The sequence below is a fragment of the Mastigoproctus giganteus genome, chromosome 7 (assembly GCF_048544385.1).
Source record: "Mastigoproctus giganteus isolate SK-2022 chromosome 7, ASM4854438v1, whole genome shotgun sequence".
NCBI classification, from domain to species: Eukaryota; Metazoa; Arthropoda; class Arachnida; order Uropygi; family Thelyphonidae; genus Mastigoproctus; species Mastigoproctus giganteus.
The window spans coordinates 47,830,769-47,855,483 of record NC_143581.1 but is presented as its reverse complement, the minus strand read 5'-3'; the positions used below and the strand labels follow the sequence as shown (position 1 = coordinate 47,855,483).

Below are 24,715 nucleotides of genomic sequence, written 5' to 3'. Positions count from 1 at the left end.
ATCAACTGTGTCAACACCGGCACAGAGTTCAACTCATAATTGAAGAAAATCTATAATGCATCTAAAAGATTTCGTAATGCTGTATATCTAACAAATTAGGAAACTACTTATTTTCTTGGACTACAGTTTGAACATAGCATATTAAATTCTGTCCTTAGAATGCTACCTCCACATCAGGTAACTTGCTATTCCTATGTCGTGGGCAAGATGAATTTTGCGTTCCCTAGCCCCCCCCCCCCCCAATAACTTAATAATGAATAAATAATATCACAAAATGCGTGTGTCGCGCTCACTCATTTCTCGGTATTTCAAAGTTAAAAACAGTAACAATAAATAAATACATTATTTTAAATCCTACGTTTTCGTTATCCTGCTTTGATGCGACCGATACAGAAGACTCGTCCTAGTTATCCCCTTATGTTAACGTTCGTTGGTCAGATGTCCGGATGCAAAACCATTAAGTTATGTAAATTTAACGAGGAAATATTTTTATTAATCAATGATTAGAGCAGTAAAGTTCAATAATGACTGAGTAAAGTCTTTGGCTCCTAATTTACTTCGTTGCAATATTGTTCAATTATTATTCAAATATAATAAATCATACTCTTTTACAAAGATGTTTCATTTTTGAGCACATCATTACCTAAAAATAATGCGAAGTTTTCACTGTCCCCTTTTGTGTTTAGGCACTTGAACATAATATACGCCGACCGGGCTAGCCGAGTGGGTAAAGTACCTGGCCGGCAACCCAAAGGTCGCGGGTTCGATTCCCGCCTCGGGCTTGGATCAAAGTACTGCAAAAACCTTGGGAGGTGCAATATGGCCACAGAAGCCGATGCGCCAACAACTACCAAATAAAAAAAAAAAAAAAAACATAATACAGGGTGTTTCAGTTAAACGTTTCAGAACTTCTAAGAGGGGTAGGGTACATCCTGACAACTCGAAATCATATAGCAATGTGGGGTTGGAAATGCTTTCCTGAAGCGGTGTTGTACACAGAAGCACCATAAAGAAAAGAGACCGTAAGTGAGAAATCGTTTTAATAATACATGAAAAGAAGCAAAAGGTACATGGATTAAAGTAAGTGTTCGAAGTTTCTTCCACGGGCTACAATGCACGCCTCACATCTCCGACGCATGGACATCCGAACATTCTGGAATACTCCAGGCAGCGTGTCCAGACACAGCAACCGGAGGATTATGCACCTCGTATTGCTTTCGCACAGTGGTACCTTGGAAAATGTGCTACAAAACCCCTTTTTCCTGCTGAAGTGTTGTTTTCCGATGAGGCATCCTTCACAAGGGAAGGAATTTTCAACACGCATAACGACCATATCTGGGCGGTCGAGAACCCGCATGCAATACGACGTCGTGCAGCACAGATTCGATTTTCGGTCAATGTATGGGCCGGTATTATGGGAGATCACCTCATCGGACCTTACCTGTTACCGTGTTGTCTAACCGGACCTATCTACTTGATCTTTCTGCAGCAAGTATTGCCACAACTTTTGAGAGATGAACAGATTTCTGCATCGACGCAACACAATGTGTTTCCAACACGATGGAGCCCCTGCCCATTATAGCGGAGATGTTCGTAACTACCTGGATGTCACATTTGGTCAACAGTGGATCGGACGTGGTGGTCCCGTGCGTTGGCCTGCTCGGTCACCCGACCTATCATGTCTTGATTTTTATTTCTGGGGTCATATGAAATCGCTAGTTTATGACACCCCTGTTGACAATGCTGAGGAGCTGGTTGCAAGAATCGCAGTAGCTGCCGAAGAAATTCGCCTGGAGTATTCCAGAATGTTCGGATGTCCATGCGTCGGAGATGTGAGGCGTGCATTGTAGCCCGTGGAAGAAACTTCGAACACTTACTTTAATCCATGTACCTTTTGCTTCTTTTCATGTATTATTAAAACGATTTCTCACTTACGGTCTCTTTTCTTTATGGTGCTTCTGTGTACAACACCGCTTCAGGAAAGCATTTCCGACCCCACATTGCTATATGATTTCGAGTTGTCAGGATGTACCCTACCCCTCTTAGAAGTTCTGAAACGTTTAACTGAAACACCCTGTATACATTCAGCGTTTTCTGTCTTCACGATGGCCTTCCGTTCGTAATAACTTGACTCCTAGTGGATGGATTTTCATGAGATTTTATATTTGGCTTTTTTAAAAAAGTTTGTCGACCGATCCAAGATTTTCATTAAAGTCTGATGTTTAAGTCAAAGTAAATGCAACAAGGCATATGTTTAAGAGTATAAATAATCTATATAACATTGGTGTAAATACACCATAGAGAAAAAAAAAAAAAAAACTGTTTGTAGAGTAAAAGGTCATCATTTTATCTGTATCTCATATTGTGCTCATCCTTCACAACGAGTTGTCATGTATTGCACAACCTCGAATAAGTAGCGCTTCACTAAAAGAGAAAGGCGACTCCGTAGCCAGGTGGGAAGGAGCAGTAGTGCATAGTACACGCTTCTTGATTAGACCGGGGTTCGAGCCCGTCACCACCAAATACGGAGGATGCGGAAAGGTCAGGGAATGACCACCGCACATCCCGGAGCAATATGTGCCTTAGTTGCTAATGCTCCTAAAAAAAAAAAAAAGAAGACTATTGTTACTTATTCTCAGTGAGCACCATCACCCAGACGTCACCGGTTCAGGGCTTGTTTGTATATGTGTGAGATAACTATACTATCCACTTGTCCCTATTAGACTTAGAAAAGCAAAAAGTAGAGGGAAAGTTATAGTAGGAGTGGAAGAAAAACGATATAGAAGAATGAAAGGGATAGTAACTCCAACTCGCACCACTCAAAAACTCAAATTCCTCGAATAGGCAACGCTTCCCCAGTAGAGAAGACTGTTACGTATTCTCGGAAACTCCGTGAATCTCAGGCTCCCCTTGGTGACAAGTTCAAGGCTAGTTGGTTTCTCATCGGTGGGTGGGCAGGTACCCTGGTATTGCAGACATGACAATCCAGTTGTGAAGATAATCCCACAATATGAGAAATGCCAAAAGGTGTACATAATGTTTAAGTCAAAGTAAATGCAACAAGGCATCATATGTTAAAGCGTTGGTGCCGTCTGGGTGGTGGTGCCCACTGAGAATAAGTAACAATAGTCTTCTCTTTTAGTGAAGCGTTACTTATCGAGGTAGTGCAATACATGGCAACTCGTTGTGAAGGATGTGCACATTGAGATACAGATAAAATGATGCCTTTTACACTACATTTTTTTTTTCCCGTTTAAGAGTTTTCTATGGTGTATTTACACCAATATTATATAGATTATTTATACTCTTAAGCATATGATGCCTCGATGCATTTACTTTGACTTACATTATTATATTTAAGTCAAACATAATAATGTTAAAACAGAACATTACCGTAGCCTAGTGATCAACAAAGAATACAGTACACGCGTTTGACTTGACAGTGGTTCGATTTCATGTGATAGATAAAGATTAATGTTTTTGTTAAAAAAAAAAAAAAGTTTTAATTCTAACCCATGTGATCGCGTCGCAATAAGCATTTCGAATCGGACCAACCAACCTGCTAAATTACCAGGTTTTTCAGTCTACACAACATGCAAATTAAACGGTTCCCTTCTATAAATATAGACAATGGCGCAACATGGACTAAGTCGCTGACAAGCCTGAAAATCAACAAGGTAACGGGGAAGGGTGGGGGGAGTAGTTATTCCAAGAATATTCTAGGAATACTAATAGTTTAATTGTTTCTAATAGTGCAATTTCAAAAGAACGGATATTAAAGCACCAACACCACAACCGTAGTCAATGCAGCAGAGTTTGCTATGTTGCTTGTTCAAATCGAGAAACCACAAAAGAAAGTAATATTCTTTTATTACTTTTACACTCCTCAGATCTTGCAGGGAAAAAAGTACTCTCTCATAGAGCTACTTCTTTCATGAAGTGTTTGCAAGAAAAGGCGTTTCACCCACTCTTTAACGAGGTCGGAGAGAAAATAAAACGACTATCAGAGCAATGAAAACCCTTAGATAAATTGCCATAAAATCTAAAGTTGGAAACTTATGGGAGAAACTGAAGCAACAATAAAGATTTTTCGTTTTGGATGAAACAGTTCCACAATTTCAATGTGTCACAAGCTTCTATTTCCGGCAACTTCCCTTTTGAGGCTAAACAAAATTGGTAACTGCTCTGCGCTCTTCCCCCCACCTAGTCATAACAAACTTACAATTTTTTTTTTCATGGTACGTCACTAGCCCCACTGCACTATTTTAGGCTCGCTGTATGCCCCTCAACCTTGAAGTCATAAAGAGCGGATTACACCATAAACTCAAAAAAGAGATCCTTTGCACAGTCGCTGGCATTCAGCCTGACACGGCAAACGACCAAAACAAGAAAAGAGGATAGCAGACAAGTTGCGTGAAATATGGCAAGATCACTGGGATTCGACAATAGGTACTGTAACCAAAAATTTTATTCCAACTGTATCACTGACATACTCAAAGCCTCTTCCCTGGTTTGCTCCGGGACTCTAGGTCACCTTCCTGCTCACAGATCATGGTCCAATAACTCACGCTCGGAATTGAAGAAAACCCATTATGTATCTTTAGTGATGAAGAAAACTGCGAACATGTCATGTACCCCTGCCCCCAATATGACTAAGACTATTTACTAAGACACAGGAAAATCCCGGAAATTCGGAGCACCTTTTTCTGGAGGGCAAATAGCTTCCAAGATGTAATTCCAGAGAAGGTGTTCTACCCACCTGAGGCACACATTACCAATTTCAGGACAATCCAACTGCACTACTGCATACAGAAGTATGCAGTAGTGCATACTTCGCAGATGTGGGAAACCACCGATGGCACCTGACCACAAATACTATGCCACTATGACGACACTAACTCTTCGCACCTGAATACCTTTGGGTTGGTCGGGTGCCGCTGACATCTGGCTTGCCAACATGGCGACCTTTCCAGACCTCCCTTGTTCTGCAAACTGTCTTCCTTTCCTGGCAATGGGTGGGCTTCCAATGCCAGGAGTGATTCCCACTTATCCCCTCTTTCAAGGAAGAGGAAGCCTTCTTTCCTCTTCCTTGTTCCCACTTTGATTTCACCCCTCATATTACCTTCCCCATTACTCTTTTTTGTTCTCCATCAGGAAGCTCAGGCTACCCCTAACGGAGAGCTGTGTTGTTATTCGGTTTTTAGTAGCATTAGCAACTAAGGCCATATTGCTCCGGGAATATGCGGTGGTCATTCCCTGACCTTTCCGCATCCTCCGTATTTGGTGGTCACGGGCTTGAACCTCGGTTTAATCAAGAAGCGTGTGCTACGCACTGCTGCTCCTTCCCACCTGGCTACGGAGGCGCCCTTAACGGAGAGCAGTCTACGTAAGCAACCGGTTGACGGAGCTAGACCTGCCTATCACTTGTAGTTGCAAAGATTCGTGGGATTGCGCCTCATATTCTAAAGATTAACCGGTGAAACTACCGTGTCGCCAAGCCCGCCACTGTGAAGGTACACAGTGGCGGGCTTGTTTTTAACAGCCGTACCATGGTATGGTACGGCTGTTAAAAAGAACTGTGGAGAGTCCACTAGGGACCCTGCGGCCAAGTAACCAGAACATAACACGCTACACTTTTTCCGGCTTTTACAGAGGTTCTGTATACATCACAAGATGTGCTATGCGGCAGATGTGAGAAACCACCGGTGGCGCTTTACCCAAACACTATGCACTATTTTAGATGAATATATATTATTATATTATCATTAGGGAAAATATTAAGGAAAATCTTACCTTAAGTTTTCCCTAATCGTTATTAACAACGGTACGAAATTCCGAAACGAACTGTTACACCACACATTCAAAGGGTTGGCAGCTTATAGATGAAAGTTGATTTATAAGTTTTTCATGTTCACAGAATCAGAGCTAATAACTACCACTGGTGGGGAGAGAATGGAATAAAATTAATATCTTTAAAAAGGCTGATGAAATTCGTATAAAAGAAATTTTTGGTAAGCGCATGGTCAACCGACAGATCCCAGTTTGAATCCTTACTTCAGTAACTTACTTTTGTTTATGTACAGCATATTTAAAACGCTACTGTACATTGTTTTCTTCAACTAAAAACCAACTCCAGTTCGAAAGGCACGAAACGGTGGGTATCTGATGTTTCGAGTAAGTTAAATACAATTATATAACTATCTAGAAATAAAGACCATGTTGCAATGGAATGCCTGGAAACAACTCATCCAGGCGTCAGCTCTCCAGGGGCAACAAAATGATCAGAACCATTGATACCTCTCTATATAGTTTAGTGTAATCTGAAAAATACGATCATATTTAAGGAAAAGAAAATAGAAAGTAATCAAAGTTCAATTATGGTAAAAGTGGCTGTATGGTTGGTTTGGTTTTTTTTAGGAGCATTAGCAACTAAGGCCATATTGCTCCGGGATATGCGGTGGTCATTCCTGACCTTTCCGCATCCTCCGTATTTGGTGGTGACGGGCTCGAATCCCGGTCTAATCAAGAAGCGTGTGCTACGCACTACTGCTCCTTCCCACCTGGCTACGGAGGCGCCCATGTGGCCCTATGGTTATGTAGTAATTAACAATATTAGTTTTTCTGTTCCCTGAATATTTTGCTACTTTTAATGAATTAAATGGAAGGGATTATTATAACCAGATTCAGGTTATAATGATCCCTTAATTCATTAATCTGGAACCACTGATCAGAACACGTGATCAACAGCACTTTTAAAATACATGTATGCCATTCTTTTTAAATCAAAAAGTGGGCATATTATAATGCGGAAACTAGCCAGTACCCGTGAATTGTGTATAAACAGTACTTAACGCTTCTCGGGGCCCCCTGGGGCCCCCTTTAAAGTTACCAGAAGTCCAGAGTTAAAAAAAAAAAACTTGCATATATAAATACATACAATTAGAAAAAAAAATTTTTACCGATCTGTTTAAACACAAACGTTGCAATACAAAGATCGCTTTAAAATTGAGATTACAGAGGCCATCCCTCTATAATGAGGCTCGAAGCTGTTTATGAGTACGGCCCTGTACACAGCAGTGCTGCGACTGTATTTATTTATTAAATTGTTTATTGCTCTGCCGAAGAGCCACCCCCTAGACAGCAGGAAGCTGGGGGGGGGGTGATATTTACATACAGAGGTTAAGACAGGGACATGTGTCTGGCGGTTACATGGGGCACATGTATGCTTAATCCGAAAGGTACAGAACTTAGTTTACTAAGTTCTGTACCTTTCGGATTTATTATTTTACATAATTGAAAAAAAAATTATAGGATATTATTTTCTCAAAAGTGCTATAAATTACAAAAGCATGAGAGAAATGTACAAAATATAGAGAAATGAGGCAGTCCTTCACCGGTTGTTGCACGTGGTATCTCTTCAATCTTGACTGCAATAGTGCTCACAGCCAGGCGTCTTTGAAGTAGTAGATTCTAAGAGAGAGGACCAGTGATGGCTTCATTTTATTTTCCTTTTCACCTATCTTGAACGGGATGCATTGTGGTGACATATTCCTTCGTGGCGTCTCATAAGTGTACGTTTGCACATGTGTCCTTTAGCTCTGACGTCTGTATGTATGCTGCTCGCAGAATCTATCCAGGTCAATGGCTAGATTGTTCATCAAATCTACCGTGTTTCCTGGGAACATGCGTCTCGATCCTTTCAGGTTGTTCAAACTGACTGATTGGGAGCCTTGGGTCCATTTGATTCTTTCCGGCAATGCGGGGAGTTCTTATTAGATCAGTAATATCAGGGGCGTCGAGTCGTCTTGTGATTAGTCTGGCAAGTGTAAGAAGGTTTGCTGCCACAATCTGTTGTTTCCATGGGGTGACTTCCAGATTTATGTAGAACTGAGCCCTAGAAATGGTGTACTGGTTGCCAGTCCGCCAGTTGAGCCATTTCAGGAGTCAGTATTCCAGGCTGATGAACTTGTTGAAGTGTGTTGTAGGAGGCGATGGCCAAATAGTTGTTGCATAAAGAGGAATGGGGTAGAGACATCGAAGGACGTATTACTTGACCAATTCAGCATCGTGTATCCCCATTAGTTCCTGGCGGATTGCCCACATAGCAGAATACATTTTTGGTTTCGTGTTCAGGAGGTGAGCCTGGAATGTCAGCCCCTCATCCCATACTAATCCGAGATCAGTGTGTGTTTTAACTTTCTGAATGGCTGACCCATTGATGGTAAGATTAATGTCATTGCGTGACTTCTTCCAGGTGAAGGACATTTCAGCTGTTTTTGCTTGATTAATCTGTAGTCCGATGGAAGTCAAATATTGTTGGAGGTTACGTATGGTTTTACTTGCCTGCAAGGTAGTGCTAAGAACCTGAGCTTGGTCAGAAGATGTGATAAAGTTTCAGGTCATCAGCGTATGATTGGAAGTCAGTTTGGGATGCCAGGAAGGGCTCCAGCGCTGCGGCAAATAGGGTTGGTGATAGGACTCCCCCCCCCCTATTAGTAATGAAAGTTGTCCGAAATCTGCGATGATGAGATGTCTATGCCCCAGGATTGATTTAATGACACTGAGAGTCCTTCCAGTGACGTTAAAGTACTGCTGGAGAATGGTGATTAGAGCTGTTACGTCTATTTTGTCATAGGCCGCTTTTATATCAAAGAAAATAACATCAAGCTGTGTCCTGTTGTTGAGGGCTTTCTGGATTCTGGTAAGGGTGTCTAGGAGGTTGCTGTTAGTAGATCTCCCCTTAATCACAGTGTGGAGGTAAGGAGGCCTGTGATTGAAACAGTGGTCTGCAATGGTGTGCTGGATTGCTTTTTGTATTGCTAGTAGGCGAAATAAATTTCGCTGCCCTAATTTGAATGCTAATAAACGTTAACCAATCAGAAAGCTATGAAAAAAAAAATAAAAAAAAACTTTGGCTCCCTCCTGAACTGCTACCCATTGGCGACGCCTACCGATTTGCGGGGATCTTGGCAGCCGATTTCCTCGTTGATGCCATTGCGGGGGAAAGTCTTCTGTGATGAAACGGTTAAACCTTTATACTTACCCCTTTCCGTACTGAAAGCAGTACGGAAGGGGTAAGTATCGAGATTGTTAGTCTACTAAAAACATAGGCTTGGTTTACCAGCCTGTACATGGTATTCCTGCTGGCTATAGTTTGAGAAACGGCATTCTCTGTAATGCTAAATCGCGATGGTTAGCAGTCTACATAGACAACCCATGGGCGGAGCTAGACCTGCCTACCACTTGTTGTAGTCGTAAAGATTCATGGGACTGCGCCTCATGTTCTAAAGTTTAACCGGTGAAACTACCATGTCGCCAAGCCCGCCACTGTGAGGGTACCATGGTACAGTACTGCTGTTAAAGAACACAAGGGGGGAGGGGGAGTAGGATTCGAAAATCCCGCGGACCACAATTTGTAGGCACCCTCTGCATGACCTCTTTCAACCAAAGAAAAGGGTTACATATGGATCCAAAACAGTCTTCGCCCCCAGAATAACTAAAAGATTACTACAGTAGGCAGCAACTCTGCTAATCAATGGCAGAGTTGCTACCCACGAAATATGTCCGAATCAGAGGTCCGCCCTAAAGTTTAGGACCCGATTGCGAGAATTTGGTGATTAGTATGGAAAAGTCCTTTCTTGAATTGGGGGAAGGGTCTTGGGCCGGAGTGCACTGCACCTGCTGCATCTCCCCTTCTCAAAAACTATATTGTCGGAGTCAAGTTTTCACACCGAGAGTACTTTTATTTCACCCGAACTGAGGTATCGTGGGGCTGATTCGGAATCCTTTCACTTCCTGTCAAAATGATTTCCAAACGATAAAACAAAATGCTTACCAAAAAGCTTATCTTTCAAAAAATTATTCAAAGCATTAGAAGGGAGCTTTACAAAAGCGTTAATCTGAATGAACGTTTGAAAGTTGTTTGAAAGTCCCCACATATTCTGGCTACCATCGGAGGCCATTCACAAATCATGTAATGCATTAAAAAATACCACTCCTTTTCCCTGAAACAACAACTTTAATCTCCACACATCATTATTACATAACAAAATACCAAAATTCAAGTGAAAAATGAATTTTACTTAGCATTATTGCCACTACAATGCATTGCATCTTTTTCTGATCCCAACCCCACTTTCTTGCGTTAAATATTTGTGAACTGCCCTTACATTAAAAAAAAAAAAAAAAAAAAAGTTCTTTATCAACTTGGCCCCATAGAAACTTACAGAAAATTGAGCATGGCCTCCTCTTCCTCATGGAGAAGGGATAGGATTATGTGTTGATCCACGGGTGTAGAGTAGTTTCAATGGGAACGATACAAATATTGCTGGATCACTGTATCTCTCTACTTATGGAACAATTCGTTTGATAAACATGCCTCCTTATCTGGAGGACTACGTTATGATTCACACGTGGTCCTCCAGTCTTACACCCCCCCACACACACACACACCACCCCAAACACGGAGGATACTATTGTAAGCCGTGATCCAGCAAATCTTTTGGCCGTTTCCATAAGTATATTTCAACATGTTAAGAATATTTAAGGGTTTTTTTTCTTCTTATTTTTAAATTCCAAATTATTGAAAGCATTCATTGATCACATCACGTTTGAAAGCGATAGGCCTCAAAGCTACTACATTATGCCGAATTTCTCGGACAATGCCGGATAGGTCAGCTAATTTAACTATTAGTAAGGTTAGATATTTAGAAATCATTATATGCAAGGCAGTCTTCTTCAATAAGCACTGTCCCTAAGACATTTTTAGAGCCAAAAACAAAAAACAGAGACCCAAAAAAATATATAGTTCAAATAGAATTCAACGATTTCATTCCACAAATAAAATTCTGGAAACTAATTTTTAAACACAGATTTCTAAGATAAACTCTTCCCTTTTTTTTTTTTTTCCTGTCAGCAAGCTCATAAACAACGTCAAAGTTCGTATTACGAGTAAGTTAGTATGAATAAGTGTTGTTGAGATAACTTCTAAACCAAATTTACAGAAACGCTTTCAAATTTCTTCGCAAGGGAGTTTTGATATAACGCAGATAGGCCTCGAAATAGAGGAACCAGAGCATACGAACACCAAAACATGGCCCTGGTTATTATATTATATTAGCAGCTTTATATTATCAATTAAATAAAGCTACCACGAAAATATTTTACGGGTATTTATCAGGAACTGCTTCTTAATAAACAGTAATGAATATTAAATTGGAAAATTGCGTACACAATTTTAACTGGTAACCGAATAATAAATAAGTAATCTGACAAACGACAAAAATACTTACAGTTTTCGAATAAATTTCAGATTCAGTTAGATATAAATGGTGGGTTTCCCATCTTCTTAAAAACTTAGAGCTTAAAATTTTGCTTATAACGGTCCGAGTGTGGTTCAAACGACACACTTGTATATCTCCTTCATGAATTAGTTTGAATTTTGGACCAGTAGGACTACTAGGCACAGAACGGCACGGAGAGCTACATGATGACAGAAAACCTAAGATATCTCCACCGGCTAAACCGTCAGTGGAGCTTGATGATGACGATGAATCGACAGAATTCTGTCTTGAACTTGACTCCGATGATGAAGAATACATATCATGAACATTATTCCTTAATGTCAAACAGTTAGTGCTGGGACCAGCAATTTCGTAACATAAAGTAGAATTTCGACACAGAGCATTATTCTGTTTTATACAATTTTCTTCCTGTGAACCGGCTTCTGCATTTTCTGATGTGTCGTCTGCTAAAAGTTTAACTGATACAGAAAGATTTTTGGAAATATTCTCAGTGTTACTGCCCTCACTACCAGCCATACTCATAATCTGCACAGGGTATGCTTAGGCGCGATCTAAGTTCGCGACCATCGAAATAAAAATGAAAATAAAGTTTTACTGGCAGAATAATCATCCACAAGGTAAATGAAAAAAACTGCAACCAAGGAGTGGCAAACATGCACATACATAATACAACATCATCCGTGCACCAGCCGTTTTCTTGCTGACTTCTGGAGTGTCTAAGACCTTAACATCACGAATTAAGGAAAGGATTCAAGAATCATCGAGTAACTAAATATTTCAGGCACACATTCTATGACATGCAGCCTAGTGTCACACAGGAGCTTTCCGGCATGACACTTACAATAGCCAGAACACCGTTAGAGATAAGAATGTTGCAGTGGGAAGCCGTTCATGAACTAAAACGCTGTAACACTATACCTTCAAGTCCCGTTGGTAATGCTAACAAGCCAGTAATCCCAAACGTCTTCACAGAAGCTCACTAACCGCTCTTAAATTGAATACGAGACACTAAACAAGACACAGCTTTTAACCATTGCAGGATGAGATTCGAAAAGAATCATGCGCACTACATGCACTCTTTCTCTTACTCATTAATAAAAACAACGTTTGCATGAAAGACAATATGCACAGGAAAATACATAGCTGCAGAACACTAACAATCACGCACTGAGCAATTTCGATTACCACAGGACTGCTACGTACTACAGGAAGTGACGTTAACTGACGTCATTCAACCAGAAATTGTAGTGAATGTATTTAGAAAATAAATTTAAAGAAGGAAATATATTTATTATTCCATTATTAGATAAAGAATTACTGACACCTAACTACAGCGTTTGCATGTCACGATTGGAAATTTTATAATAACACTAGATGACGCTCCGACGTATTACGTGAGACACGTGATTCACTAGCGAGTAGTCCTTTGCTCAGTAAGCAAGAAGGAAATTGGTTATTTTTAAAGTGGAGTTTTATGTATCATTTAAAATCTTCCGTGTTGAATTTTCTACTATGTTCCTTAACATTTGTTTTTTTCACCTTGAATACCATAATTCCACATATAAATACAGAACATTTGCTATCTCGGTAAGCTCTCAGAATTTGCTTCAACTCTTTCGCTCAAAATTGATAAATAATAAAGTTGTGGAATCTTCAGGTAGCACTTAGTCGTACAGTATTTTATGAAAGATGATTATGCGATGGAAATCATTTAAATTAATTATATTAAAAATACTGTTTTAGCTCCCACAAGCAGACAGATTTTTGCTTTGTGGTGTTCAAATATAAGCATATAAGATATGTGCCTGTGCGAGTTTTCTCATAATAATTTTCGAATAATTTCGACCCAATGTAAGAATGCTGCCTGGTCGAAACTATGGTATTAATTTTCAGCCACAATCACCGTTTTGCACTGGTGCGGTAATGTTTGATATTTAAATTCCTAAATAGTGTATGATCGTAATGCCTTGTCAACACCCATTTGTTTCAAGTGGCTTACTACAGCTTCGAAACTTACTTGGTCCTTTGAACTTTTACTTAGCTTGAAAGACCTGAACCAGTATGCAGTCATTTGTATCAGTAACAATGGCCAACAAAGCTTTTGCACATCTTCAGACCAAGTTTCTGTCTTCAGACCAAGTCATTACAAGCTGTACTATGTGGCATGGTGAATTGCCATGCTGAGTAAGAAAAGGGCCCCTCACCTACTGCCTGCAGTGTATAAGGAGTATAATTGTCCATAATTTCAGTGTACCACATAGCATTTATTGTTCCAGAAACAATGCAACCAATGGTCAAAGCTTCTGACCACAAGAAACAACCACAGATGGTGACAGTAACGTTTCCCAAACTTCACTGTTGGGACAACACACTATAGTAAGTAATACTCTCTGAGTACCCACTAGACTCAAGTGGAGCCATCAGATCAGAACGTTCTCAGTGTCAATATAATGGTTTTGTTATTTTTCATTATAATTTGGAACGATCTAAGTTCAATTGTAATTTGGAACGATCTGAGTTCAATTGTAATTTGGAACGATCTGAGTTCAATTGTCATTTGGAATGATCTGAGTTCAATTGTCATTTGGAATGATCTGAATTCAAGTCCTGTTGATGACTGGAGAGATTTCTAATAATAAATTTCTAATAAAATCTAATAAATTTCTAATAATGGCTAACTACAGCCTTCAATCAAGGCTGTAGTTAGCCATTCTCAGGTGGAGATATTGGCTAACTATAGCCCTGGTTTTTCAGCTAGCACAATATGCAAATTGGCCCTGAACGCACATTTGTATAGAATTTGTATAGACATAATACACAATGGTGCAATATGGTCGAAGTCAGTGACATGCCTAAAACGGAACAACAGTAATAAAAGATCAGAAAACCATGCACCACAATTCGTTACTCCATGATACGACTTTACATTATTCCAGGGTCCAATTATGACAGGTTGTGCACTGTCAAATTGACATTGTGCATTGCATGTTGTGATGTGTTTTGGGTACTGAAGCTCCTTCTGTAAAATTCATGCTATATAGTGCCATGTGTAGTTTCACTGAAAGATTTAAATATGAAAAAATGAACCACATCAGTCCTGTATGCTTTCTAAATTAAATTTACCCCAACTAAACAGATAAATAGCTAACTAATTAAAATAAATGAAAAGTGGGTAAACGTGGCCAAAGACTGGTTTTTGCTTGAATCCCTCCCAAAGTTGCATAAAAACCTAACCTTTTTTGCTAAACAAAAATGAAAGTCAGTTAAAAACATGATCCCCCCCCCCTCTTATAAGTGTTTTTTTTTTTTTCCCCTTTTAATTACAATTTTTCTCATTTCACTTCCTTCACACAACCTTCTGTTCATCATGTAGCGTAATATGAGGGGTACCGGATACAAAATTTCAGCCCAAAAGTGTGTGCCTTTCATAAATTTAAATGTCATCAACCATTATATTTATGAAAATAATTTTTGATTTGCTCTAGAACTAAGCCTTTATTTTATCTCATCTAGATTAATTTACAGTGTTTATTTAAGAATATAGCTCCTCAGTGATGAGATATTTGCATTTTAGATTTCTAGTATTTCATATATATCTGCAGTGCTTGTCAATCCACCTCAACAATTCATGTTGAGAGAAATGGACCATAATCTGCCACACTAGTCCAGTGTGGGTTGGCAGATCGACCATATTTAGCAATCAGGGGTTTGAGCCCCAGTCTACTCAGTGTGTGCTACTGCACTCCCACTCATAACCACTCATCTATGGAGGCCTTACTCTTGTAATTTACTGTTGTGTGTATATGTATATATCTGGAAAAATAAATAAATTTTTTAGATATATGTAAAAGCTATATTAATTAGTATTAAAAGCTGATACTTATGGATAAAACATATTAACAATCACTATGTTTTGTCAAATTGTTTGTTATGATATATATATTAGCCAATTGAAAAATTGGCCAGGATTGCTTCTTTGTTAAGTTGTCCCATAGCTAATTTATCCTCATTTATTGGCATCACTCTCCAGATTTTTTTTAGTACTTGGTAGGCTCACAAACCAATATTTTGAGATGTTGATGTTTGGTTGTTGAAAGTATACTTGTATTATAAATCATTTTTACTTTCTGCTTATGATTTAAAAAAAAAAAAAAAAAAAAAAAAACATGTCTGCCTGTACCTGGATTGAATACATAGCAAAACATTGTGCTTGTGTTTATTATGCCTTGATTTATATTTATACAAAAAAAAACCATTCTATGGTTAAGGAAAGTGTAACATTTCACTTTGATATTTGCAGACCTCAAGAGATGGGCAAAGGTCCATAAAACTGACCTGCTCTAAAGTATATCTTCAATTTACATATTGTCTGTAAGCTACAGCTAACTCACGTACAGTAATTGAAAGTGGTAGTTGTGTAGAGTTGTACAGTCAAAGTTCAGTTGTATTGAGAATTTGCAAATTTCTATGAATTTAAGCCTTTTCAAAGAAAGAAGTAACTCTTTTATCAAATTCAGATCCCTGAACCACAGGAATTAATAAGTATTCTTAAAGTTGCAAGCTGAAATGCCATAAAATTATATCTGTGATTTGATTATCTGTTGCACTACATTGGCCGTAGGCACCTCTGTGGGCAAGAGCAGCAGTGCGTAGCACACGCTTCTTGATTAGACCTGGGTTCAAGCCCGTGACCACCAAATATGGAGGATGTGGAAAGGTCAGGGAATGAACACCGCATATTCCCGGAGCAATATGACCTTAGTTGCTAATGCTCCTAAAAACCAAAAATAACTCAGAAGTTATGCATTGGCAGTATTATTGCAATTGTGCATTACATATACTGTAACAATTTTTTTTTTTTTTTTTTTTAGCTTTTCTAAATTGTAATAGATAGTACTACATTTTACTAATTTGCTGTATTGGGCCAACACAGTCCAGTAATAGGGACTATATTATATATATGGAGCAATATGGCCTTAGTTGCTAATGCTTCTAAAAAAAAAAATCACATAAACATTATATATATGCCCTCATGAATAGCACGATTGATATAATCACCATCCTCCCAACACCGGGTGGAAAAGACCCGAGTTTGAATCCCATCAATAATTTCTCATTGCCAACGAGGAGTTTTTATTGGTCATTTTCACAGTGTGGCTAAGTTAATCAATCTCACACAAGGATAGCATGGTTTATACTCCTTGAACTCAGGTTTTTGTCCAGCAAACAGCAAATCGACCACAGAACACGCACAATTTACACACTTATTATATACAGAACAATATGGTCTAAGTTGCTGATGTGCCCAAAGCCGTACAACAAACAATCATATATTTATTTTCAATTAGAAATGTTTCTTTCACACACTGCTTGGCTGCTCATTTAGATTTTATACATTTATTCACCATTCAATACACACAGTCACTAAATGAAACTACCTGTTGTCTGATAACGAGCCAAATAGCTCTGAAACTGACAAGTGCCTTTAAGCTTTTCGAGTTAATAATATTGATTAAAAATGTCTCCAAACAGTCAAGACAGAAACCATAACACAGAGTAATATTTTTTCTCAAAGTACTTAGCTTTATAAAGTTTTATTTTTTTTTATATATAAAAAGAGATGTGTTTGCAACACAGTTCAAAACATAAAATCATTAAGCTGTTTCCCACCTACAACACTACATGCTACTTTTGCAGTGATCATCTGACTTGTCACTACACAAGTAGCATGTGCTTCTTGAAATAAGGTGAAAAAAACCTATCTTTCATAAAGTGGTAAATCGGGGTAAAACAATTAGTCGTGGGCACAGTATAGTATAAAACCATGTAATCAGTGTACACTTTGTAATGATAAAATGTGCTTAATATATATAGAATCTTTAATTGCAGCATGACACATAAGATTAGTCTCGTCATGGCATGGTGGTGCCAGGGGTTTACAATACATATTTACAAAAGAGATACACACGAGAAAAACATATATTACATGATATACTTCCTGATTACTGGAATGCAAAAGCACACTTCTACATTTTCAGTTCAACAAGGATTCCCTTTATTTTTTGTTGTTGACCACTTCTTGGAAATAACCGTCGATTGCTTGCAAGGAGGGCAGCATTTGCTTTGGAAGGAATCTGTCAGTAAGCATTAGTCAGTTATGGTCTGCTAGCAGCTGTGCGGAAGACTGGATATATAAGGAGGAGGAATGCACCAAGAGCAGTGATCCTAGAAATTTGGCTCTGTAATTTTATCAGTGGCCATCTTGATCCTGAATAGCAACCTTCTTTCTCTGATGTAGTATCGGAGCTTGCACAGTTGAAGGGTGTCTGCTAACTGTGTAGCTCTAAGAGCTGGAGCTCTTGAGTTTGGTGTTGACCCATTTTAACAGCCAGAATTCTGCAGGAAATAACCTTTTAGGAATTTGGTCACTGAAACTTTTTCCCTTCTTAATGCTGGTTTAGAAAACTTTTATAGAAGTTATTAGTTCTGGTAAATCTAAACATGTTTATTGTTCTTCCAATTCTTGTAACATATACCAAGAAAAGAATCAGATGACATTATACCACACAATTTGGTAATAATGTGGGGGACATTTTTTGATTTTAAATGTTATTATTATCATAATGTTTACTTTTAAAAAATTACAATTAAGATATACCAACTGAGACTACAGCAATACCTCACTTAGCACGGCTTCAAAGAGCACTGGTTTCACTATAACATGGTTTCAGTTAAGTTAAGTCTGCGAAAAGGCCTTTGTTATCACGTTTCGTAATAGTCATAAAGTTTATTTCTTTATGACTATAATGTTCCATTGCCCTGAAAGCTCCTGCTTGTTTATATTTTTTATCCTAACTCATAATAAATTTATTAGTTTTCAGAGGAAGCAATAAACTTTATGACTAAGTCTAAGTCAAAAATTTACAGTAATAGCCTAGACATGAACTCTACATGTATGCTGCATTGTCGTAGCCTAGGTATGCATGCATATATGCCGCAGTGCCAACTCTGTTGTCGCACGTGTCAGTAGCTCTCCTCAAGAAGTCAGCGGCAATGTGCAACAGTGTTCCATCCTGACGAGACAAGGTGATAGCTTTTCAAACTTTTCATTTTGCAATTTATTTTTCACCCCTTTAAATACAAAATGATGAATCAAAAGAGGAAAATTAATGAAAGCAGTGGAGCTACTAAACGTAAATGGCTTACACTAGAAAAAAAAAACTTGATATCAAATGCCATGAAGATGGTGCATTGTATGCTAAAATCGCGTGGGAAAATGGAATGAATGAAGCATCAGTGCGAATGATTATTCAAAAGAAGGATCAGTATAAAGAGCAGGGAGTTTCCACTGCATCTTACATGACAAAAGTGATAACTAAGAAAAGAAGTTCACTATTGATTAATATGGAATGTCTTTTATTAATATGGATAGAAGGTGAAAGTGCAAACAAAGACACTGCTGCAAGATTTCCTAGTGAATTGAAAGACATCATTGAAGAAGGTGGCTACAAGGACGAACAAATTTTCAATGTCGACGAAACTGGACTGTTCTGGAAATTAGAAAACCAGTAACAGTCTAGAAACCAGTAACTTTTTTAGTTGAAAATGAAAAGGCCCAACTTGGATATAAAGCATCAAAAGATCGTTTAAAACTGCATATGAAGTAGAGGAAAACAATTCTGAAGTGGCGTCAAAAGAATTTTCAACAGAAGAATTGGAGAAAGTTTTTTGGGGGTTGACATGGCCTATGAGGAAATTATAAATGGAAATCGAAATGTTGAACGTAGCATCAAGATACGGAAAATTTTACAAAATGGAATTCGATGCTACAAAGACTTGTACGCCGAGAAAAAGAAAAGACGGCTTCATTATTGAAATACCTAAATAAACAATAGTTTTTTTCTCATCTCTCATGATGTTACTTTTTTATTAATAAAATTTTTGCAATATTTTTTATTTCAAATCCTTTTAATTGGCTATCAAGTGCAAATTATTTATAGATTTATTGTAATTTGTTTATAGACTGTTTCTCTGGTATGCATTCAATTAAAACCCATTATAATTATACCTCAATCAGCAGGGTTTCACATAACATGGAACAGTTTTGGTACCAATTATCAGTGCTATGCGGGGTATTGCCATATTATGAAAATGAAGAAACTTGCTGATATATGTGATTTATAGAATGTTTGTTCTCGTATGCTTTAGAAGGATTGTTTTTCTTCTATAAAAAGTTTATTAATGTGATATGAAAAAGGTATATTTCTAATTTAAAATAATGTAAAATTCCTATTATAGATTTGTTTTTGTATTTATGGAACATGGTTTTAATTTCTTTTGATCTTTATTTTCCTTAAGAGATGGGCTCTTGACAGAAGAATCTCTTACTCCATATACCAAATTCCATGGCTCCAGATTGAATATTCGTCAAGTTAGAGAAAGCCAACCAAAAGCATTTGGGGATGTGCCTCATGAAGAGTATCCCGTCCATTCCTCACAAATATTCTCACAGATTGCAGAAACAAAATTGTTTGTTAAAAAGATAGAAAAAGATATGCGAACTGCTATCATCAAAGGACACTATAGTATAATATATAATCCTCTTTTGACAGTATCAGTACTAGAACCAAATCAAGAAGGAGGATGCAGCCACAGTAGTAGGGAAACAGTGGCTAATTCTGCCATACAAAAACAGTGCTTAATTGCTATAAATGCAGGTTTTTTTAACATGCATTCAGGAGATTGCTTAGGTCTGTTAAATTTAATATTTGATTTATTTTGATATTTTGTATGTGGTGTTTTCTAACAGTCACTGAACCATGTTTATATCTTTTCATTTATTTTTAGCTCCAATATATTAATATCTATTAGCCATATATATAAAATGTGTTATGAAAATACCATATCTAATATATTATTCTCCTTCAGATTCCAGTTGGTATGTTGATATCCTTCAATATCAGTATATTGAAGAGCATGGGTTTTTTTTATTTTTTATATTCATCTTATAAATTTGTTTACATTTGGCATCTAGAGTATAAAAATTCATTTTATGGCAATATTTTATATTTTTAACACATTGATTCCCTTTTTGTGAAGTTACAGGTATGTTCTGATTTTCAAAGTATATATTTCTTCTGTAAAAGGAAATATGGATGCTTCTCACAGATTGCAGAAACAAAATTGTTTGTTAAAAGGATTGGTGAAATTTTGTTTCTGCAATCGGTGGAATGAATGTTGACATTACATTCCATAAAATAATTCTGCAGAATACTGTACAGAATGGTTTAATGTAATCTGTGATTTGTGCAAGACCTTAATTGTTAACGTTTGTTTATTTTGGATATTCTAACAGTACTTTGTATGCTGATACTAAATTTCATTTTTTTTCTATTTCATTTTATTATAATTGAATTGATTGTAGATGAATAAGACAAATAAAAAAATACAGAAAGATTTTCTGTATTTTTTTTTCCGTCTTCATCATCACAAACGTTAAATCAGCTGATCGTGGAGAATTCCATTACAATAACAAATAAGTTAGCACTTATTTGTTATTTATTTATAAAATTTATGGCTTGTTTAGTAGGCTCTCCGGTTATCTGAAGAAAATTCAAATAACTGTAGGCTCTCCAGTTATCTGAATTTTCTTCATGTGTTATCATTCAGCTATCCTTTTGTATGTACCAGTTTTTCTAAAATGATTTGTCATTTTAATTAATTTAGAATATAAATGTAGCATATTCATTTAATGTACTTTTTTCCCTGTGTTTCTCCTGCTTGAAGTGAAGAGGTATCTCCTAATATTTCACAAGGTGTCTATTATTAAATTACAATATTTCATATAACCTTGTGATTAATAAGTCATTCTCTGAAGGAATTTGTTAGCAGCAATCAGAATAACTTATTTATGCACTCCAGATATTATTATTATTAGCCGTATGGTGCAAGGAAGCAAAGGCTTTTGCTGCACCAGCCAAAAACAAATTTGTGTGTGTGTGTGTGTGTGTGTGTGTGTGTGTGTGTGTGTGTGTGTGTGTGTGTGTGTGTGTGTGTGTGTGTGTGTGTGTGTGTGTGTGTGTGTGTGTGTGTGTGTGTGTGTGTGTGAGAGAGAGAGAGAGAGAGAGAGAGAGAGAGAGAACAAGAGTCAGAAGTAGAAGGGAATCACCAAGAAAGAGAAGAATGATGATATCCAGCTCAGGACCCTAGGTGAGCCAAGCCCATACTCACCAGATGTGAGCCCCTTATTACTTCTACCATCAATGTGCCATTAGCATTCCAGCCAAATTTTCCAGGTTTTCTGAAATATTTAAGGAAATCACATCTTTTAAATTAGTTTTATGGAAAGTTTTCATTTCTAATTACATCACACTACTCTGCATTGAAATGAAAAGAAATGATTTTGGGATAGACTTAAATAGAAGGGGTGCAAGATTATTTGCCGATATTAGTGAGCCAGTGATAGGTGGGTCAGAAAACTGCTAACTTGGGGGATACGTAGACTAATAGATCGAGAGCCGTAGGCAGAAATGAAAGGGATTCTTGCACTGCTTCTTTTAGAAAATGCAGCAGCTTGGAAAGCAAAGTGTTGGGGATTTTCGGCCCTGCTGTGGCTCATTATGGAACAAGTAAATACATGGGCAGTATTAGGGTATCTAAGAGTAGTAGAATGTGCATGAATACTTGCATGTGCACTGTAGGCTCTCCAGGAGCTATGCTAGGAGCATTGTAAATAAATATAATGAATTTGAAGTACTCATTAAGTCATCAAATGCAGACATCGTAGGGATAGCGGAGACATGGTGTCGCTTAGACATAAGCAATGCTGAATTTGAATATGGGAGTACAATGCATACAGCCCCTTCACCCCTCCTGTATGTCCTGTATGCATTGTATGGGAGTACAATGTATACAGGATACAGGAGGGGTGAAGGGGCTATACTCTTAGTTAAGAAGCATATTAAATCTAACACAGTGCATCCAGTCGACTTGGGCAACCAGTGCAATGATGAGTATACCAAACAGCTATACAGAGAAATAGTGGGCCAGTAAATCAGAATGTCTTATAATAGGGGATTTTAACTTTCCAGATGTTGACTGGAATTTGTGGATTGGTCACTCGCACACTATCAAGAATTTTGTAGATTTCTTCGATGACTGTGTTCTACAGCAGCATGTTAGGAAGGCAACAAGAGGAAGAAATACTCTTGATCTGGTTATCAGCAGTGATTCTTCATGAATTGAGACTACAGGTAAAAGACCCACTGGGTGGCAGCAATCACAGTGTACTAAGGTGGAATTTAATTAAAGACATGACTACTGTCAAGAGTAAAGGGAAAAGGCTTTTGCTTTCATAAGGGTAACTACATTGGTCTCAGACAGTTTTTAAATTCTATGTAGTGGGACTAATTGATAATGTTACCAACAACAAATTCTAAATGGGAAGCATTCAGGGAAGTAATTATAGAAGCTACTAAGCTTTTCATACCAGTAAGAGAAATCCTGTTCAAGGCTTAGATCTAAATGGTTGTACTATTGAGACGCATGACAGAGAAGGAAAGTGTGTGGGATGCATATAAATTGAGGTGATACAGTAGCCTATGGTATATATAAATTAGTTTGTAATGAAGTCACAAAGGAGGTTAGGCAAGCTAAGGCAGATTGTGAGAAGTCTCTGTCAAAAAATGCAAAGAAAAGCAGCAAAGCTACTTTATCATCAACAGTTAACCTTATGTCAATAAGTAACTGTTGATGACCCTGCTCAGATTGCTGACAAATTGAATAGATGTTTTTAATCTACATTCACACGTTAGGAATTTTTTAGGGGAAGGGGTGCCAGAAGTTTATCAAACTTCAGGCACCCAAACAGGGATCTAATTGACTTTGTTATAACTGAAAGAAAAGTGGAAGATAAATTCTTGAAGCTGAACATAAAAAAAGGCACCTGGGTGTGGATGGAATCTATTCGGTTATATTAAAGGAGGTAGCAAAGGAGTTAAGCAAATCCTTAGCCATAATTATGAGAGCATTCGCGGATTCAGGGGAGGTCCCTATAGACTGGAAATGTGTGAATGTACCCCCAATTCATAAAGGGGAATCAAACAGGTGATGTGGTTAATTATGTAGGTCTGTCTGTACCATGTAAATTAATGGTTAATGAAGTAATGCAGTACCATTTGGAGAGGAATGCAGATATATTGCAATCACAACATGGATTTGTTAAGGGGGACAGCCTTGTCTAACCAACCTGATAGATTGCTGTGACGTGGTGACCAAGGAACTGGATGCAAAAATTAATTTTGATATCATATACTTGGATTTTAGGGAGGGTTTGATACTGTTGCACATAAAAGACTGCTGTACAAATTTGAGCAGTGTGGCATTAACGGCAAGTTACTGCTTTGGATAAAGGGATGTTTAAGTGGAAGAAGACGGAGTGGTTGTCAGTGGGTTCTTCGGGGACTAACTTATTAGTCGAGTCCCTCGGGGTTTGTTGCTGAGCCCATTGTTTTCAATATTTTTCAGTGATATTGATGAAGTTGCAGATGATACAGAGGTTGGTAGGGTGGTTAACAACAGTAATAACGGTATGCTGCTGCAACAAGATCTAGAAAAATTAGGTCAATAGGCTGAGAAATGGCAGTTGTAGTTTAACATTGACAAATGAAAGGTACTGCATATGGGTAACTAATCCCAGAGTAACTTATCAACTCTGTGGTACTACACTCAGGCTAGTGGAAAATGAAAACGACCCAGGGGTAACTGTGTAGTCAGATATGAAATTCTCTGAGCAATGCAGATATTCTGCCAGGACAGGCCTTGGGGTTTTGTCAGTGATATATAGAAACTTTGCTAGCAAGGATAAGGAGGTAATTATCCCTTTGTACAAGGCCATGGTTAGGCTGCATCTTGAGTACTGTATACGAGACTGGAGGCCTCACTTTAGGAATGATGTTGAACTTCTGGAACAGGTGCAGAGAAGGGCAACCAGATTGGTGAAGGGAACAAAAGGGGTGGTCTTACCTAGAAAGACTTCACTTCTGCAAATTGCAGCATCTGAAGACTAAGCAGTTGTGGGGTGATCTGATTGAGTTGTTTATGGTTTTAAATGGATTGAATAAACTAAATGTTAATAGTATTCTTCTTCTTGCTAAGACTACACATGAGGGGTTATAAATTCTAGTTGAGAAAGGATGGTTACAGGATAGATGTTCAGAAGTTTGCCTTCAGTCAGCAAGTGGTTTATTGTTGGAACAAACTTCCATTTGTTGTTGTGGAAGTGGATAGTTTGAATAAATTCAAGGAAATTCCTTTTTGGAGGGTATGGATGTGTGAAGTGTGTAGTTTTATTTATTTATTTTTATTTATTTATTATTATTATTATTATTTTTTTTTTTTTTTTTTTTTTGGCT

At 37.9% G+C, this 24,715-nt stretch overlaps 2 protein-coding genes across 2 annotated transcripts in view; one reads left to right on the top strand and one right to left on the bottom strand.

Annotated features, from left to right (window-relative positions):
- The window catches only part of LOC150082880 (C-Maf-inducing protein-like), a 451,841-nt gene extending 439,291 nt beyond the window's left edge, over positions 1–12,550 (bottom strand). The window contains exon 1 of the mRNA XM_090377643.1: positions 11,292–12,550. Within this exon, the coding sequence (XP_090233769.1) occupies positions 11,292–11,825 (534 nt within the window). The 5' untranslated portion in view covers positions 11,826–12,550. The remainder of the gene's footprint in view (positions 1–11,291) is intronic.
- A 235-nt stretch (positions 12,551–12,785) lies between these two features.
- Positions 12,786–24,715, top strand: part of LOC150082879 (N-acetylglucosamine-1-phosphodiester alpha-N-acetylglucosaminidase-like) — a 105,453-nt gene continuing 93,523 nt past the window's right edge. The window contains exons 1-2 of the mRNA XM_090376888.1: positions 12,786–12,890; positions 19,662–20,053. Of these exons, the coding sequence (XP_090233014.1) occupies positions 19,858–20,053 (196 nt within the window). The 5' untranslated portion in view covers positions 12,786–12,890; positions 19,662–19,857. The remainder of the gene's footprint in view (positions 12,891–19,661; positions 20,054–24,715) is intronic.